The 18,826-nt window shown below is 37.4% G+C and overlaps 1 protein-coding gene across 1 annotated transcript in view; it reads left to right on the top strand.

Annotated features, from left to right (window-relative positions):
* RAD54B (RAD54 homolog B) overlaps nucleotides 1-18,261 on the top strand; it is a 63,675-nt gene extending 45,414 nt beyond the window's left edge. The window contains exons 7-15 of the mRNA XM_041412987.1: nucleotides 330-555; nucleotides 6,632-6,839; nucleotides 7,352-7,491; nucleotides 8,054-8,344; nucleotides 9,772-9,947; nucleotides 12,106-12,367; nucleotides 13,677-13,743; nucleotides 14,066-14,266; nucleotides 17,606-18,261. Of these exons, the coding sequence (XP_041268921.1) occupies nucleotides 330-555; nucleotides 6,632-6,839; nucleotides 7,352-7,491; nucleotides 8,054-8,344; nucleotides 9,772-9,947; nucleotides 12,106-12,367; nucleotides 13,677-13,743; nucleotides 14,066-14,266; nucleotides 17,606-17,832 (1,798 nt within the window). The 3' untranslated portion in view covers nucleotides 17,833-18,261. The remainder of the gene's footprint in view (nucleotides 1-329; nucleotides 556-6,631; nucleotides 6,840-7,351; nucleotides 7,492-8,053; nucleotides 8,345-9,771; nucleotides 9,948-12,105; nucleotides 12,368-13,676; nucleotides 13,744-14,065; nucleotides 14,267-17,605) is intronic.
* The last annotated feature ends 565 nt before the right edge of the window (nucleotides 18,262-18,826 follow it).

The raw sequence follows: 18,826 nt of genomic DNA, 5'->3' as shown, positions 1-18,826 counted from the left end.
GATGTTATTTCAACCTGTTAAAAAAAACACTCCATTGTTTTCAAAAGTGTTTTCCCAAGTCATAGATTCCTTAAGTTATTGGATAATTCTAGCTCTAAAGGCAGATTGAAACTTTTGTTTTAGAGGACTAATGAGTTACTGTAGAAAATAAGAATTTTCATTCTAAGATCTCCTAGTACAACTGAATAAAAACCTACAGGAGACATAATAAGTATACATAGGTTCTTTATACTTCAGAAAACAAGCACAGAAGCAAATCCCTAAAGCAGCTGCGGATAGTTATAGATATGTCTTTTAAAATGATACCAGCACCTCATTACCTCTTACAGAGTTAGTGGCAGATTTGGAGCTATTCTGGCAGATGAGATGGGCTTAGGAAAAACCCTGCAGTGCATTGCACTTGTCTGGACTCTCCTGCGTCAAGGGCCCTATGGATGCAAACCTGTACTCAAGCGAGCACTGGTAGTCACCCCTGGGAGTCTGGTGAAAAACTGGAAAAAAGAATTTCAGAAATGGCTGGGAAGTGAAAGGATCAAAGTCTTTACAGTTGATCAGGTAAGACTTATTTCCAAAAGGGGATTAGGTCATTATTGGCTCAGAATATAGGAATTATGAGGTTTTTTCCCCTTCCTTTTGTGGTTTTTTTTTTTTTTTGGTTTTTTTTTTTTTGGTTTTTTTTTTTTAACTAGAGACCAAGCCTAGTAATTCTCTGTTAATATTTATTTGTAATACTTTATTTCTTCTTCAGATAATTGTCCCTATCGGTATTTTGCTGTCAGTCACCAGGTCATTACGTCATAACCCAAGCCCACATGTAGCATGTGTCTGTCTCACCTTTCTTCTGGTTTCACCTTTGAAGCTGTAAAAGGTGACATGCTTCTCCCTGTGCCTCTTCAGTTTAAGGAGTTTTCTGTTATGTATCAAAGTGCACACCTTCCCTGCTTACATACCAAAGCATCGCCTTGCACTCTGTTTCTGTGGTAGTTGCTTTTGTTCTGTACTGAAAACTTCTAATTTGTTTTGGCTGCCTGTTTTGGGGTACTTCAGACTGAAAATGCATTTACTGTCACAGTCAAGAGTTAGATCTCTGTGGGGATGATTTAAAGTCTCAAGAGTTTACCAAGCCTAGAGTCTTAGTGTTAGGTAATGAGACTATCTCTCGTCTCTAGAAGAATGCAGACAAATACAAATCTTATTAAGAAGCAGGATGATGCTGATCCCTGTCCCCTCCTGTAGTGAAGCTGTTCCTGCTGGTATTAACATTCACAAGTTCCAGGGAAGTGGAGAGCTTGTAGTACCTCCACTGGTGCTTGCAAGAAAGATGAAGATACTTATCTTCCAAAATTATTTCTTAAGCTAATAATTTCATACAGGTAGACTGATGAAGCAAATAGCACTTCATTCTAAAGGTTATCCAATTCTTACACCAGCCAGATTTGTCTTTAGTTTCTTCTATTATCCTTAATGGAAGAATGAATATTTCAGATGAAACAGGAGTTTTCAATGGAAGTTTACTTCTTGGTAGACTGGACACAATTTTGTAACAATAATTATTTCTTTAAATTTGACTCATTATTGGCAAACTCTTGAAATTGCTGATCTTCCACTGAAGACAATGCATGTGTAATAGGTGCATTGTGCATCATTTGTTTTTCTTAGTAACTTGTTTCAGGTTGTGGAAATGAAGCAAACTGACTTGTCTGGAACTGTAATATAATATAGGCTGGGATGGGAGGTATGAAATTTCCTAAAAGAAATGGATACAAGGCAAAATATAATATGGCAACATTTTAACCTAAAAGGCTAACGTTTTCTTGCAGTTTTTATAAATAATGTTGGGAGGAGAAAGCCTGAATTTGATGACAGTTGCTGTGCCCCAAAATGACAGTAGCTTTCATTTTCTTTAAATTTAAATAACTTTAAAAATGTTACTCATTGGACCTATTTGACTGGGGACACTCAGCAGCTTTAACAAATGTGTTCCCAAATACCACAGAATACACTGTCATGCAAAAGGAAGACACAATATGACTTGCCTGGTGTATAATAAGGTATTTCAAAATAATTTACTGTCTATCTTCTCTGGAAAAACAGCAATTACCATACTGTTATTTCTCCAGTAAAACTTAAAAGAAAGAGCTTGTCTCAAGCATTTTCTTCTGTTCTTGCCTATAAGGAATGCATTCAAAGAACTGGTAGATTTTTTAAAATGTTTTCCTCACTTTCACACTGAAATGACACAAACTGATCCTAACCCTTCAGTAATAGACTTTTTAAAACACTAGGGTATTACCTGCTTTTGAAATGTGATTACAGTTTAATTATGTTAATATGCAAATGCCATGTAGAGAACATTGCTTTTAAAATGAAGGCATCCTTGCAAAGGTTGCTATTAGGTCTTGTTAATTCCTATTTTAAGCATTTGCAATTTGTTTGAGAGAATAATTCCTTTATCTGTCTGCAGAGTATAACTTGCTACTGGAGTTGTTTTGATTTGGTTTTTAAGTCAAAATATCTGGAAAAATAATTAATTACAGGTCTACATTGCTTTATGATTCAGCATTTTTGAATTTACACTTTACTAACTACATTGGATTTGAGCTAGTGCAAAGAAAGGTCTGTTCAAAGAGGAAGTCTGGGACATTATGGACCTCTAATACTGATTGATAATTGCTCCATATGTGGCTCCAGGCAACTCACTTAAATCTGTCAAGTCACTTTGGATAATTGCTAAAATGGAGGCTATAATGTAGACATATCTTGGAGCCAGTTAAGAATATGAATTAATTATTTGAAATTAGCTTGTAAATTTATTTTAATCTTTCATCCTTCAACCACTGCTGTTGTTACATACAGTAGGAAATACATTATGTTTTACTTCAGGAAGCTTGTAATGGGGGGTCTCCTTTTTTAGAGGAGTTCAAACTCTCCTGTGCACTTGATATTTTTCCAGGGGGGGATGTTGGTGGCTGTTCCCCAGTGCCTCAGCACTTTCCCCATCTCAGCTCACAGCCTGAAAGCGTACAAAAAGAAAATGGTTTCTGAACCCTGGGCATCTTCTGATGCTTGACCATGCCAGGAGAAGTTCAGAGAGGCATTGCCTCTGTCTTCAAGGCTGCAGTGTGGAGCCTGTATACTGGGGTAGGACAACATTGGGTCTTCCCTGCAGGGCTCCTCTGTGTCTCTGTTCCTATGTTGGGAAATTTTCTGCTCCTGTTTTGAAAATGGCAGTAAAAATACAACAAGAAAACAGGCCATTAACTACAGTCCTGGAAACAACAGGGAAACTGAAGTCCAGTCCCAAACACCTGGAGAAATATGCATGTCCTTGTTACCTGGTCCTTAGTACTCCTTGTTTCCTCTGATGTGCTGGGCCCCATTGTGAACAGCATGTGGGGGACTGAGCTGCTGCATGATACTTTGTGAGATTAATGTGCTGGATTCATCCCATGGATGCGTCTGAATCACCTGCTAGGAGGCTCTAAAGATTGTGATAATTAAGTTGTGCTGCTTTTACAATGTATTACGCCATCTGGCTTCAGACTTAGTTGTCTGTGTTTGGTAACTGATCTTGTTTGGAAATAAAAATACCTTCTAAGGCTCTAGACTGATTTGCTTTCACAATTAAAGAGGTTGCAGCTTGTCAGCTGCACCCATTGCCTGCTTAGTTAGTGAACACCGTTAGGACATAGGAAGAAGCATTCAGGAAATCAGCATCTGGAACCAAGTGGAAAGGTAAGGGACATGTCCACAGTAGATTTTTCCAGTTTTATGCATAATTGCAAGACAAGTAGACAATCATAGTATATTTACAGGTCTGCACAAAAATATAACTGTTTCTTTTTTGAAGGAAGCTCTCTGTCCCATTACAGTGACTATTTAGTGTGTGCATTTTCTTCAACAGACAGGAAAATTCTTGGTGTTTCTTGAAGGAAAAGGGCTTGAGTGGTATATAAGAGAGGAAATGGTTGCAGTCATTTTTTGACCAGTAATACAGGGATTAGAAATTGACCAGTAGACAGACATGTTTTCTGGGGCAGGTTATAGACTCTTTATTTTCTGAATCCCAGGGTGACCTTACCTGTTGGCGAACCCATCAATGTTAGGGGCTAGTAACAAGGTTAATTACAGAATAATCATGAAATATCCTATTGAAATGGACCTCAAGGATCATGCAGTCCAACCTTTCTTGGCAAAAGCACTGTCTGGACAAGATGGCCCAGCATCCTGTCTGGACAAATCTCCACCACTCCCCTGCGGAGATTATTCCAATGGCTGGTGATTGCCATTGTGAAACATTTTCCTCATGCGCAATTGGAACTTCCTCAGGAGTAACCTTGTACCCATTATCCCTTATCTTTTCCATGTGACTTCTTGTAAAAAGGGAGTCTCTGTCTTCACTTTAAATAGTGGAACATGGTGGTAAGGTCTCCCCTAAACCTTCTTTTCTCAAGGCTGAACAAACTCAGTTCTCTCAGCCTTTTCCCCTGTCATAGCCTTTCCAGTCTGTGGCTCTTCTCTGGACTTTCTCCAGCCGGTCCACATCTTTTCTGCACAGCAGGGACCAAAACTGCAGACAGTGTGGCCTGATGAGCACTGAGCAGAGTGGGACAATGACTTCTGGGTGTCTGCTGGTGATGCCCTTGTGGATGCAGCCCGGCACCCCGCTGGTTTTCTGTGCCAGCACAGCACTGTTGATCTGATTGTCCACCTGGATCCCCAGATCCCTTTCCACAGAGATGTTCCCCAGCTGGGTAGATGCCAGCCCATGCTGCACACCTGGGTTATGTTTTCCCAGGTGCAAGACCTGGGATGGTTGCCCTGATGGTTGCCCTTGCTGGACTTCATCACATTCTTGTTAGCCACTCTCCAGCCTATCCAAATCTTCCTGCAAGGTGGCTCTCTCTTCCAAAGTGTCCACTTTCCCACTCAGTTTGGTATCATTGGGAAACTTCATCGTGGTACACTTGATCCCATCTTCCTGATCACTTTATGAGGATATTAAACAGCGCTGGGCCTGACACCAATCCCAGGGATGACCCTACTCATGCCACGCTGCCCATTTGAAGAGGAGCCATTCACCAGCACCCTCTGGGCACTGCCTCTCAGCCAGTTCCTACCACTACATGGAGCACTCATCCACACCACAGCCCATCTGCTTCTCCAGAGGGAGGCTGTGGGAAACCTTACTGAAAGCCTTGGGGAAATCCAGGAGGCAATGTCCACCACCCAGCCCACATCAACCAAACAGCTTACTTTTGTCACAGAGGGTGACCAGGTTTGTCCTCAGTTTGTCCTTGGTGAGTTCGTGTTGGCTTTTCCCAATCCCTTGCTTCATCTGATGTGTGATAGCTCCCATGAAGATTTGTTCCATAACTTAAAAGTTCTTCCTTTAAACTCTACTTGTAGATGGGGATATCCTTCCAGTCCTCTGGGACATCCCCTGCTCTCCATTGACTTCTCCAAAGTTATGCATTGTCCTTGCAATGATGTCAGTCAGCTCTCTTAAGACTCCTGGGCAGTGCCAGGGCCCATTAATCCATAGGGGTCAAGCTCCTGTAAGAGCTCATCCCCACCCTTCCTTCACTGACCCTGGTGGGTCTGTAATTAGCCTGGATCTTTGTTCCTGAGGGCTGGGGACCCAGCAGTGCTGGTGAAGACAGAGGTGAAAAAGGTGCTGTGACTAATTCACCTCACCTGTTTATTGGTGAGCCAATATTTTCCTTTCCTTTTCTGCTTCTTTTGTACGTACCTAAAGAACTGTTGCTTGCAGTTTTCAACATCTCTGGCTAAATTAATTTCTAGCTGAGCTTTTGCTTTTCTGTCTGCATCTCTGCAGGCTCTGGCACTGCCCTTGTAGATCTCAACAGGTATTTATCCACATTTCATCGCTGGCGCACTTTGCTTTTGATTTTGACTCAGAAGCTTACAGTTAAGCCAAGGGGTTTCTTGCTCCACCTGTTTCCCTTTTTTTAAAGGGGAGGAACTATTTTCATGCTTCCAGAAGAGCAACCATGAAAAACTCCCAGCATTTGGGAGTAGCTTTTGCCTCCATGAAAGCTCCCTGCAGAATCCCTCCCACCTGAGCTCCAAGCAGGCTGAACTTTACTCTTCTATATCCTGAGGCCTAGAACCAATTCAATAGGTTAAATAATACCAATATAATATAATATAATAATCTACAAAGGGAATTCTGGTAGACTGTGGTAACTTCCTACTGGACATTACCAGGCTGAGATCCAAAGTGAATGTACAAGGAGCTACCTGTGGCCCTTCATTATCTTGGCTTTAATTATTCATTTGAAGCTTACCCAAATGCTAGCAGTGGGAAGCTATTACAGGAACTCTGTGCTTTTCACCTTCATGGTAATGTGTCTCAGAGGATTTAAAGGCTTAAAAGAATAATAAATTTTCTTTTAATGAGGTGGTAAAATTCTAAATTGCTGTATCAGATCACTTTCACAAATTAGGAAAGAATCAATAATCCCAAGTCATGAAGGGGATAGTAAATATCTGGTGTCATGTGAGAAGAAATTTGTGTAGTTACTGGATTTTTAAGGAATGTGATGATTTTTAAGCATGTGATCTTCAATGAAATAGTTATATGATGCATTCTCCTTTATGCCTGCAGGACCACAAAGTAGAAGAATTTATGGGTTCTCCACTTTATTCTGTTATGATAATCAGTTATGAGATGCTGTTGCGATCTTTGGATCAAATTCAGGCTGTGGAATTTAACCTCCTAATCTGTGATGAAGGACATCGTCTGAAAAATAGCACTATTAAGACAACTACAGCCCTTAGTAGTCTGTCTTGTGAGAGGAGAATTATCCTTACTGGTTAGTATCTATAGGTACTTTTAGTATATTTTTATGTTGATAGTGCTAGGTTGGGGTAAAAGGAAAGCATGAGATCAGTTGGAATTTTGGCAATGAGTATTAAATGAAGAAATCTCAGGTGTTGTAAAAACGGGTTATTTCCAATTTTTTTTTACATAAAGGCAAAATATGTCAGTCTTCAGGGGCAAGCAAGGAGACTTAGATCTTCTGTAAGAGAATTGGGACTCTGCGTACACTCAGTGTTTTCCTTTGTAGTTATTTAATAAATTGATTTGGAACTTTTTAAATTCCTTTGTCAGAACAATTATATCTGCAGTCTGTTTAGTTAGGAGTATGATATCTTGTTATTCATGGCAAAATTTTAGAGCAATTCAGGACTCTGAGTAATTCACATTGAAATAAAACATCTGTTTTCAAGGTACATTGTCAATATTAACCCCTGCATTCAATGTACTTCCATCAGTTTAAAGAAAAAATAACCAATTGCAGAATTATTTTTTTTCTCTTTCAAGGTACTCCAATCCAAAATGACTTGCAAGAATTTTATGCATTAATAGAGTTTGTGAATCCAGGAATACTCGGTTCTTTATCCACGTATAGAAAGATATATGAGGAACCAATTGTCAGATCTAGAGAACCTTCAGCAACAGAGGTATTTGGTTTAAAAATTCAGTTATAGAAGAAAATTCATAGTAAAGTGAAATTTGCATTCTATGGAGCAAAGTGAAACTCGGGACTACTAATAGTAGCTGAAGCTTTTCACCTTCCTCTTTGACATATAGTCACTTGTTTTCCAAAGGGAGCAGAAGGAAAACACACATGTAAAAATCACCTCATTTCAGCTGCCTATTAATTATCAGGCAACAACTGTGCTTCCAACACCTGCATTCCCCAAAAGGCCATGTGCATGGCCACGTGATGATACTTTATTCATTCTTAGCTTCTCCACAGCACTGCAAGGCTCGAGAAATTCTAGGATATAATTCAGGCCTCGGATGTCATCTGGGATATTATTTTCCTTTGTTTAAGATTTTAGAAACCAGATATAGAACTAATGCAGTGGTACTAATTGGAGAAGAATTGGTCATTACAGTTCCATGTCAGAAAGTGGTATCATACTTTTAAAAGGTTATTTAAATACCTAATTAAAATCATACAGAACATTGTTCTGATGAAATGCAAGATTATAATTTATTTGTGCTTTATTATTTTAGGAGGAAAAGGAATTGGGAGAAAAAAGAGCAGCAGAACTCACACGCCTCACTGGACTCTTTATTCTAAGAAGAACACAGGAGGTTATAAACAAATTTCTGCCCCCCAAAAAGGAGAGCATAATCTTCTGCCGACCAACACCGCTGCAGCTTGAATTGTATCGAAAACTGCTTAGTTCTCGTGTTATTACATCGTGTCTGCAAGGCAGGCTGGAAAATAGTCCCCACCTGATATGTATAGGAGCTCTGAAAAAACTTTGCAATCATCCATGTCTTCTGTTTAAAGCTATAAAGGTTATAGTTTTATCTATTTATCTATTTAGGTATCTATGTGCATGGGGGTGTGTGCTTGCAATTAGTCATTTCAGCAGACACAGGTGACTAAAACTGTGTTATCCATGTGCATGATGCTTAAGCTAATTTCCATACTCTCACATACAGCTTGCTCTAGTAAGTCTGCTTTCAAAGGCACAAGTGTTAGGAAATCTGAATGCACTGAGGAAAGGGATCTCACCAGTTTCCTATTGCCTTGTGCTGTTTTCTCTTTCTTAATGTATTTTCTATCTGAACCTTGTCTCTGAATGTTTGTAAAAGTACACATAAATGTGAATTTTACAAAGAGCACTGTTAACAAGAGATCACTAGTCTAGATTACTCGTATGTACTAGCATTACTAGTATGTCTGCTGGTTTCTCTGAAACCTCCCTGTCCACATGATATTTTCACTTTTCCAAGCTTAATGACACTGGGAGCTGCAGGCTCAACATGTCACTGGTACTAGATGTCTCCATCACTACTTCTCCTGGGATTGTACATAAAGAAATGTTCTTATTCCTATAGGCAAATAGTATGATAACTTGGAACTTGGTAATAGTAACTTGGTAATAGTAACTTCTATCTTCTAACACTAGCTGAAGTCCAAGTAAGGGGGGTGGAAATATAAATCTTTCTTAAAAGATATGCTTTATGACTTTGGTGGAATATCACAGTGCAGTATCCCTGTAGCTTTCAATGCTGCCACGTAAAGTTCATTGTCTTTACATTATCTATAGTATAAGCATTAGAAACCTTCCATATGCAAAAACACAAGCCTTTATTAAATACAGGGATGGAGAGGACTGTATGTGCAAATCATTTCTTGCCATTGTGGTTTTGGCATTTGAGTGGTTTGGCCTTTTCCTCCCTGTGAAACACTGGTTTTCTAAGTACAGCAAAATATTACATTTATTTCTTCTATTTTATTGGTTTTGCTTACCAGCTTTTCTTCATTTCTTGTAGTATAACTGAATCTTAATGACAGTATTTTCATAAACAGAGTGAATGATTGGGAAGTTTCATAATAAGATATTATGGGATTTAGAAAACTCAAACAAATGTATTAATTTGCTCCTCACTCCCAAATTTAAGACATATTTTTACTGTGGAAATACATTTGTGTGGTTAAGTGGAGAAGTTGTACACATTTTTCAGTTTTAAGTATTTCAACTTTCTACTTAGCTGCAAACAATGTCTTAGATTAGAGAATGTAAACTAAACACTCTAAGTATTTTAAAACTTTGCTTTCAATCCTGTGTTAGGAGTCTGTCATGCTCATGCTCACATACTACATTGCTTTGTGGCACCTTTTTATGCCTCCTTTTGTCTTTGTGATAAAAAGATAGCAATCTTAAAAAATATATGTTAGAGAGGATATGGAATTTTAATCCTTTTATTTTCAACAGGAAAAAAGCTGTGATCCTATGTCTGAGGAATATGATGAGTCCAGCCTCTATGAAGGTGTAATAGATGTCTTCCCACAAGATTATACTTCAGACACTTTCTGTGAAACTGATTCAGGAAAATTGCAGGTGCTGGTGAAGTTGTTGGCAGCAATCCATGAGCTCAACTCTTCTGAAAGGCAAGTGTGAAAGAAAGGTAGAAGGGAGGTAATGGGAGTGACCTTCTAGATATTGATTTTCTTTTCAAATGCATGGGAGTATAACATTCAAAATAAAGGTATTGCAGCTGTTTGCAGGGGTGCCAAATTAATTTAAACATTGTAGCCTTGGCTTTCTTGTTAAATTGTGAAATTAGAATTTGCAGCTGACATAATTTTTAAAGTTGCTCTTCATATTTTTTCCAGGTAATGATACTTGTATTTTTTACACTGTAAAGCAAGTAAGATAGGCTGTAGCAAACTTTGTGCTGCACCCTGTACTTGCAGAGGCTTTCCAGTTCTTTATATCTTCATGAGATGTATTAATCTATGAAATTGCACTGAAATATTTTCATTACTACATTATAAGTTATTTCCTCTTTAATCATGCTTAACTGCTTGCTGCTTGCTGCCTTTTTGAAGTTCAGGGCAACCATTCTCAACAGATGAACTTGCCCAGCAACCACTTATTTCCCCTGTGGTAAATGCCATGACTTGCAGGAAAACTTCTGGTTGTCACGGGGTGATAAGATGCACATGATTAATTTCTGTGCAATTGCTGATTTGTGGGAATCTCACATGACCTGGTGTCCCAGGATAATTTTTTATGGACTAATGCCTTAAAGCCCAACTGTTCCAAAAGTTTTTAACTTTTATTTCAAGTGATGTTTGAATAGGCCACACTGTAATTCAGTAGTGGGAAGTGACAGCAGATATCTTGATACTGATGTAATGGCATATGAAGATACTTTCTTTTCACAAATCAGAAAGTTGAGCCTGTTGCTGGAGTTTATATACTTAGCATCCATTGAAACCAGCAACAGCTGAATATCTAAAGGCACTGACCTTAGTTTGTGTAGGTCAGTGAAACCAGGAGTGTCAGTAAAATGTGCATCTCTCTGTAGCAGTACTTTAGGGGCTGCTGAGTTGAGGCATTACTTTATGCCTTTAAGTTTTGTTGCATTAATTCAGTGCAGCTCATGTTTCTTTTTCTTTGGTTTCTCTGCTTTCGTTGGTACTGAATAGTTTTTGCAATATACAATTGCAAATAGACTCATTTCCAGTCATAATCTGAAGTTCATATTCTATTTTTGAGTGCAGACAAAGCTGTGAATGTTATATTGATTGACAAAAAAATAAATCTTGCAAAGTCTTTACAAACAGGTCATGGTAGTTCAACTGTAAAGTGTAATAATAAAAATATTCTAAAACACTTCTAAAATGTTAATATTTTCATTCTCTGCTGAAATTATTTGTCTCGTTCTTCAGAACTTGTTTTTAATCAAAATTATTTTTAAAAAATAATGAAATGTATCATTACTTTAAAAAAAATCAAATATATTGCATTTAGTTTAGATTACTAAAGACTTCCAAATGCGATCTGGCAGAAAATGCCCTGTTCTTTCACTTATGGCTTAAATTTAAAAGATATTTGTCTACTTAGTAGAATCATCCTCAATATTTGGGAGGATAGGAATGCTATATTTTCAAACCTTTGAAACCTAATCAGACAAAATTTCAAAGAAAATAGACCAACATAGCTTGGACCATTACTGTAAAGGATCAGACTGATTTTGCTTTCTAAAAGAACTCAGTGTCTATCTTTCACTAGTCTTCAGCCCTGTTCTTTTCAGCCATAAAATGTTGGAAAGTATTTCTGCTGTCCTACTTGACTTTCATTATGATTTTTTGTTAGAATTTTCTGAGGTTCTCTGTAGAAATTCATAGCAGCTTTTTCAGTAAGTAGAGTTTTATATGTATATTATTTATTAGCTCCTACAACATCCTCTGCAAATGCTGTCTTAACAACAGTTATTTTGTATAAACATATTTAAAAAAAAAAATCTATCTTTGTGATTGGTTCTGAATGCCTGCTGTCTGCATTATGCCAAATTCTGTTGCAAAAGGAGACATTAATTATTTAACATTTGAATGCTTGACAGTAAGTATAAAGCATCCAGATCTGGTATGTGCTTCTAATTAATTGGAAATGCTTTATATTGTAGAAAGTAAAAGTACCCCTGAGTTGATGTGTAATTTTTCACCTTAATTTTATGTTCTTAGATGTGTTCAGTGATTTGTTATTGGACTCTAATTTTACCAAGGTCTAGGTTGATGACTTTGTTTTGCTGTTTGACAGAGTCGTGTTGGTATCCAATTACACTCAGACATTAAATATATTACAAGACATATGCAAACATTATGGATACTCCTATACTAGACTTGATGGCCATACTCCTGTCTCACAGAGACAACATATTGTGGATACTTTCAATAGCAAATTCAGCCCAGCTTTCATCTTTTTGCTGAGTTCAAAGGCTGGTGGAGTGGGACTGAACCTGGTTGGAGCATCTCATTTGATCCTGTATGATATTGACTGGAATCCAGCTACAGATATTCAGGTCTGGTAGCAACTCTGTACATGTGGGTTGGGATGGGCATCAAATGAATTCTTGACTGATTTTGAATTGCCTGACTTTACATGTCTTACTGCTACCAATTATCACATTTTGTCTGGACAAGTACAACAATGAGGGAAAACTCTTCCTGAGAAGAAAAGAAGAAATATTTCTCTGTCATATTATATATATTGGGATCAGCAGAAGCCCTCTTGCAGTAAAAAATAAAAAGAATAAATTCTAGTTTCTTTGGAGGAGTGAGTCATGTATCTTCTTTGTCTCTTGATGTCTTTTTATCTGGAGAGTTGCTGTGTTTCTAAAAAGAAAAGTAAAATGGGATTAGATTGCATAGCAAACGTTGCTGTTGATTTGCAATCCCTGAGAAAAAGGGAGAGACTCTGATCAGAATTGCAAGAATGAGAAAATCACATGGCAGTGATGCCAAAAGAAAGAAAAGAAAGCCAGTGCTGTGCTATTCTTGTAAAGGCACTCTTGGCCTCAAGGGATTATTTAGTTGGCTTAAGAGTCTTCAGTTAAAATAGTCCTTAAAAATAACAATTAAAAAAATCTTTTTATGAAGTCAGTAAGAAACTTTTTATTGTAGAGTAATGCTGTGTCCTTAATACCTGAAATAAGCCCTTGCTCATCTTCCCAGGGTGAATTAGTACCCTCATGTGGTCACTTGTCTTGTTGCTTGAAAAAGTCTGGTAAATCAGACAAAATTGGTAGAGGTTGCCAGAGACTGCAAACCTGTTGTGTGTGTTTGTACTGAGGATGTAGGTGTAACCCATTCATTTTCAAAAAAAAAGATCTTACAGCAGTACTCAGTTTTACATTTTGTTTGTTTAAGAAATAAAGGAGGTGCAAATAATCATTTTTAGAATTTCAATAGAAATGTAAAAGTCACTTTTAAAAATGTATTGTGGAAAAAAAAAAAAAACCAATTTTGGAGATAGGGAAGAATGATCAGTATTCCTGAAATATTAAATAGTTGTTAATGCTTGGAAAACAAATATGAAGAGGGGATTTCTTTCAGGAAATAATTGAAACACCTACTTTCCTACTTAAGTGTACAGAAAGGAAGTGAAGCATAAATGGCAGAAAGTAAATTATATTTTCAAAACTGTTTACAATTAATACCAGAAAACTTATAGAAACAATCACAGAGGGTCATTGGGGAATGCATTATCCAGACAACATCTCTTTGAACAAGTGGGCAGAACTGGTAATTGGTCAGTGAAGGCTACAAGCTCTAGTGAAGTATCCTTGTATAGCAGGCTGTTCATGCTCTTCATCTTCTTGCTTTCCTCAGGCAATGGCTAGAGTGTGGAGAGATGGTCAGAAACATGCTGTCCATATCTACAGGCTGCTAACCACAGGTCAGAGATGGTGCTCAACTTACCCAGAGTGAGACAGATGTTGACATTTTGTCCATAAAAGAAAGAGAGGGAATGGTTTTGGAAATAATTTGTTCTTTAAATATATATATTATTTGTTCTTTAAAAATATATATTTGTTCTGAGTTCAGTTGAGATGGAGACATCACACTGATTCATTTGCCTTTGCTTTGTTTTCTCTTAAAAAGCTGAAAAAAGTGATTTAGCATTTCCTATGTATATTGTTATGAAGAAATGGATTTGACTTCTTTGTAAATACTGGTCAAAAATTATCCCAATTTATCTGTTTTTCTTTTCAATACAGGTTCAATAGAAGAAAAGATTTATCAAAGACAGATCAGCAAACAAGACCTTTCTGGGGCAGTTGTAGACCTTTCCAAGACATCTGAGCACACACATTTTTCTGTTGAGGAGCTTAAAAATCTCTTTACTCTACATGAAGATTCCAGCTGTGTTACTCATGACTTGCTTGAGTGCGACTGCATGGGAAAGGTTGACCATCAAAGTGAGTTTGTTTTTCATTATCTCTGGCCACTGCTGTGGAACCCATTCTTTATATATAGTCTGTCTCTGGAGAAAACTTTGATTCTCAGTAAAAGAGGATTGAAATAATGAGGTTCATTATGGAATCTTCCACACACTGGCTGATTTATCGAATCCATAGGAGTCCTTCATGAAAGGAGAAGAAGATTAATTCCTTGCAGTAACAACTTGCCTTTGTTTTCTCTTAAAAAGCTGAAAATAGTGATTTAGCATTTCCTATGTATATTGTTATCAAGAAATGGATTTGACTTCTTTGTAAATACTGGTCAAAAATTATCCCAATTTATCTGTTTTTCTTTTCAATACAGGTTCAATAGAAGAAAAGATTTATCAAAGACAGATCAGCAAACAAGACCTTTCTGGGGCAGTTGTAGACCTTTCCAAGACATCTGAGCACACACATTTTTCTGTTGAGGAGCTTAAAAATCTCTTTACTCTACATGAAGATTCCAGCTGTGTTACTCATGACTTGCTTGAGTGCGACTGCATGGGAAAGGTTGACCATCAAAGTGAGTTTGTTTTTCATTATCTCTGGCCACTGCTGTGGAACCCATTCTTTATATATAGTCTGTCTCTGGAGAAAACTTTGATTCTCAGTAAAAGAGGATTGAAATAATGAGGTTCATTATGGAATCTTCCACACACTGGCTGATTTATCGAATCCATAGGAGTCCTTCATGAAAGGAGAAGAAGATTAATTCCTTGCAGTAACAACCAGTTCATTTATCATGCAAGTAGCAAACATCACATCTATCCTTTCTGTAGGGACCTGTCTCCTGTTTTGGCATATCAAAGTTGTTTTCACACCTTGCTGTGTACAGGTATATAGGTTTAAGTTGGAAACAGGATTAAAAAAAATAAATGATCATAAGTTATGCTTGCATCTTATCCATTTTAGTTTTTGTAGTTCATCTAGTTTCTTAAAGGAAAGAATGTCTATTGCTTTGGTATGTTTCTCTTCTGGGGCATGAAATATCCATGTACACTATTTACAGGAGTGATAGTGTGGTACCAGTCCTGATGTCTTCTAAATGCACACAGAAACCTCAATAAAAAGAGCTCAGAAAATGGGTACAAGAGTGTGTGTTCTCAATAGACAGGGGCAAGAAAAGAAGTCGTGCAAACCCAATACTTTTTTGCTTGATGATTTACATGTTTCCAGGTAATCAGTTAGACTTGTACTTCTATCTCATCTCATTCTACCCAAAATGAGGAGGACTTGGCTACTGATACCACAGGGCTTCTGTAGCCATAAGAATTTTATTTTCTCCTTTATTTTTGCTCCATATGCTGATTAAATCATCTTTGTATCTTTCTTTAATGATTGAAAAAATTAGACCTTCTGTTTCTTCATAAGTGATTTTCTAAATTTACCATACTCCATTTAGGTACTATTACAGGATCTGTCTGGGAAAGGCACCTTCTGAGTTAAATGTTGGCCACATTTTCGTGGTATACAGTGAGGCATGTGTGGCTCCTGGATTGCAGAAATCCAGAGAAATTTTGTGTTGCTGCTGTGATGAACACTGGTGCTTGCAATTGGATGTAGCAGCTTGCAATTGTCTTAACATCTTGAATTCTTATTTTATGCTTTGAACATACTTTGCTTTCATCAATTCAATCACCACATTGGCGACTTGGGTTCTGTGACTTTTTCAAGGGTAGTTCCCGTTCCCAGTGAGCAAAACCTTTTGGCAGTAAATCATGGAAAAGCCTGAAGGCCATTATTAGCCTTAAATCGTGGTAATGATAGAGTGAGGGGAAGGTTTGACTTCCTAAAGAGCAGAGGACAAGCTGGCTCATTGTCTCCCTAGTCAAATTGTTCTGAGTCATGGGCTTCAGTTTGATCACCCCAGAATGCTACCCCAGTAGCTGGTCTCTTGCCTTTCCTAAGAACAGAAGACTGTCAAATTATTGCCTCAAGGAACCAGATTCCAGGTTACTGGGAATAGATTCTGCTGTACAGAAAAGCCAACAACTTCCAATGAATCGTCTCCTCCATTTCTAGCAAGTATGATTCAAAAGATAAACTAAAGAGGAGCCAAACAATATAATACAGGTCTCACAACCATCATCTCCTGTGGTCCATGCACACTAGGGTGATCTTTAGAAAACTACAGGGGTCTTGAGAGGAGGATATTTCCAGTGCATGGATCATGCAGATGGGTTGCTTGCTATTCTGCTGCCCTTCACTTCAGCTACAAAGCTATAAGCTTGTTGTTTTACCTGAACATAGTGTATTTTAGGAGTCAGGAAGGCAGGATCTGTAAATGCATCTATTCTAAATTTTCTTCTGGCCAGTAAAAAAATATATTTTGAATCTGCTTCAAACATCATATGTCAGTCAAAAGGAAAGTTTTGTGTTTATGAGTCTTTATGGGCTCTCAGAGACTTAAAAATACCAAGAATAGTCTGAGTCATGCTGCTCATGTCACTGGTCTTTCCTAACGAGCACATAATACTGCTGTGAAAATATTTGATGGCAAGTTTTAAACCAGTAACAGTACTGATGCAATTTTTTTCCATACAAAATTATTTCTTCATTTATCCCATGCATCAGGTGAATCATAAAGCCACCAATGTGTGATGTGCACTGCAGTGACCTGATGCTATTTGGGGCTTTAGGATCCTCTCTTAAAAGTGAATTAATCTCACAGGAATAGTCTTTCCCTTACTGTGATATACAGTATTGTATATATTGAACAACTTGGCATAATCTGGATGTACAGACTGTACAGATGTAGTGTGCTGAGTCAATGAAACAGCTACTCAAATTATTCTTAGCTGGCTGGAGTGATTCCTCTGGGAAGAAATTGAAGCTAGCGTGAATTTTGCTGCAACATACATCTAGATTCAGATTTACTCAAAGAATGAGAGCAGGCCAAATGTCACAGAATTAGGAAGACAGAGGAAAGGAAGTTGGCAAATAAGATATTTCCTTTCCCATCCATGTGTAAAAGGATTTGTCTTTATGCTAGCATGTGGTAATTTTGATAACCTCAGTCACTGAGCAAGAAGCAGCCTTCCCTCTCTTACTGTGGATATATGTTTGGATTTTGTTGGTACAGAATGATTATATGTGCTGTTCTATTTTCTCTTGTTTGTTAGCACCAGCTGTCTTACTGATTCAGACTGAACTTTTCTTAGTTTTCTCTGATTAGTTTACTGCATCATTTTTTTCAGCGATTATATGTGCTGTTCTATTTTCTAAAAAACAGCTTGTTATCACCAGCTGTCTTATTGATTCAGACTGAACTTTTCTTAGTTTTCTCTGATTAGTTTACTGCATCATTTTTTTCAGATACTTCCTCAGAAAAGCCTCCCCTATCTAGAAGCTGCCAGCTTGAACAAAACCATGGGAAGCCTCATTCAAAGAAGCCACTTTCCATGTCACAGCTGATGCAATGGAAGCATTTCTCTGGGCAACATCAGACTCTTGCCGATCCTTTCCTTGAAAGGATAAAAGAGAATGTTTCTTTCATTTTCCAGAATGTAACCAATCCTACTTCCCCACCTGATAAATCTTGAGTGTCTTTTTCTGCATCCTCCTTGTCATAGGCCTTGTAAACCACTGATGTGCAGTTACCTATTGCTCTTTTTGCCCAGTCTGTTTCTTGTGAGGTTTTTGGGTAAATGCAATTCCTGGTGTTTATACAAGGTTACAGTTATTACGAAGTTAATAATACCTGCTGTAATTATAATACATATTTTTAAAACAAACTTTGCTTTCCAGTATTCTGTTCCTTTGCTATCATAATTAATATGCACATATTTTTTTAAGCACATTACTACTGTAAGTCTACTTCGGTTTATAGTTTTCATTTGATCATAATAATTTATTGCCTGTAAAGCTGGCAACTCTTCAGCCAAATTTTATAAATTAGGCAATGCTATATACATGTATATAACAAGACTCTGATTGGATTTTGTTATAACAATGTTATATATCTGTATAAATGCAGCTTTATAACAAGGTAGATTTTTTTTCTGTTGAATTTTCAATTTCATGAAATTCAGGACAATAGTCACTAATGTCCAAAATTCAGAGGGCACAGCTTGATGCTGTGTCAAAAATATTCTCAAATTCTCCTATTGCTTTTACTTGGGAAAATAAACTATTTCTCAGACATACATCATACAGGATTATCTTCATTTTGTTAACTCATTTTAAGGATGTGTTTTGCCAGACTGAAGTACTGAACATTTTTATGGTATATTTTTTAATGACTGTATTACCCTTCTTTGAAGACAAAACATTCAAAATCAGTTTGTAGTTTTTAAGTGAAGTACTTTGAAATGCCCACAAGAGCAGAAGAATGGATAATTTTCAGAAATACCACAAACTTACAGAATTTGAAAGACTTTGAGCGAGAAGTGGGCTCCACTGTCATAATTCTGCATTGTGTCACATGATGGTATTTGGTATATGTGGCAACAGAGCCTAATTGCCCAGCCACATTTCAGAAGCATTTAAAATTATTCCCTGTGTTACTGTTAGTACTGCCTCTTTCCCTAGACTGGC

The sequence above is a fragment of the Onychostruthus taczanowskii genome, unplaced genomic scaffold, assembly GCF_017590055.1.
Source record: "Onychostruthus taczanowskii isolate IOZ18803 unplaced genomic scaffold, ASM1759005v1 scaffold4, whole genome shotgun sequence".
NCBI lineage: Eukaryota > Metazoa > Chordata > Aves > Passeriformes > Passeridae > Onychostruthus > Onychostruthus taczanowskii.
This window is presented reverse-complemented; position numbering and strand designations above follow the sequence as displayed.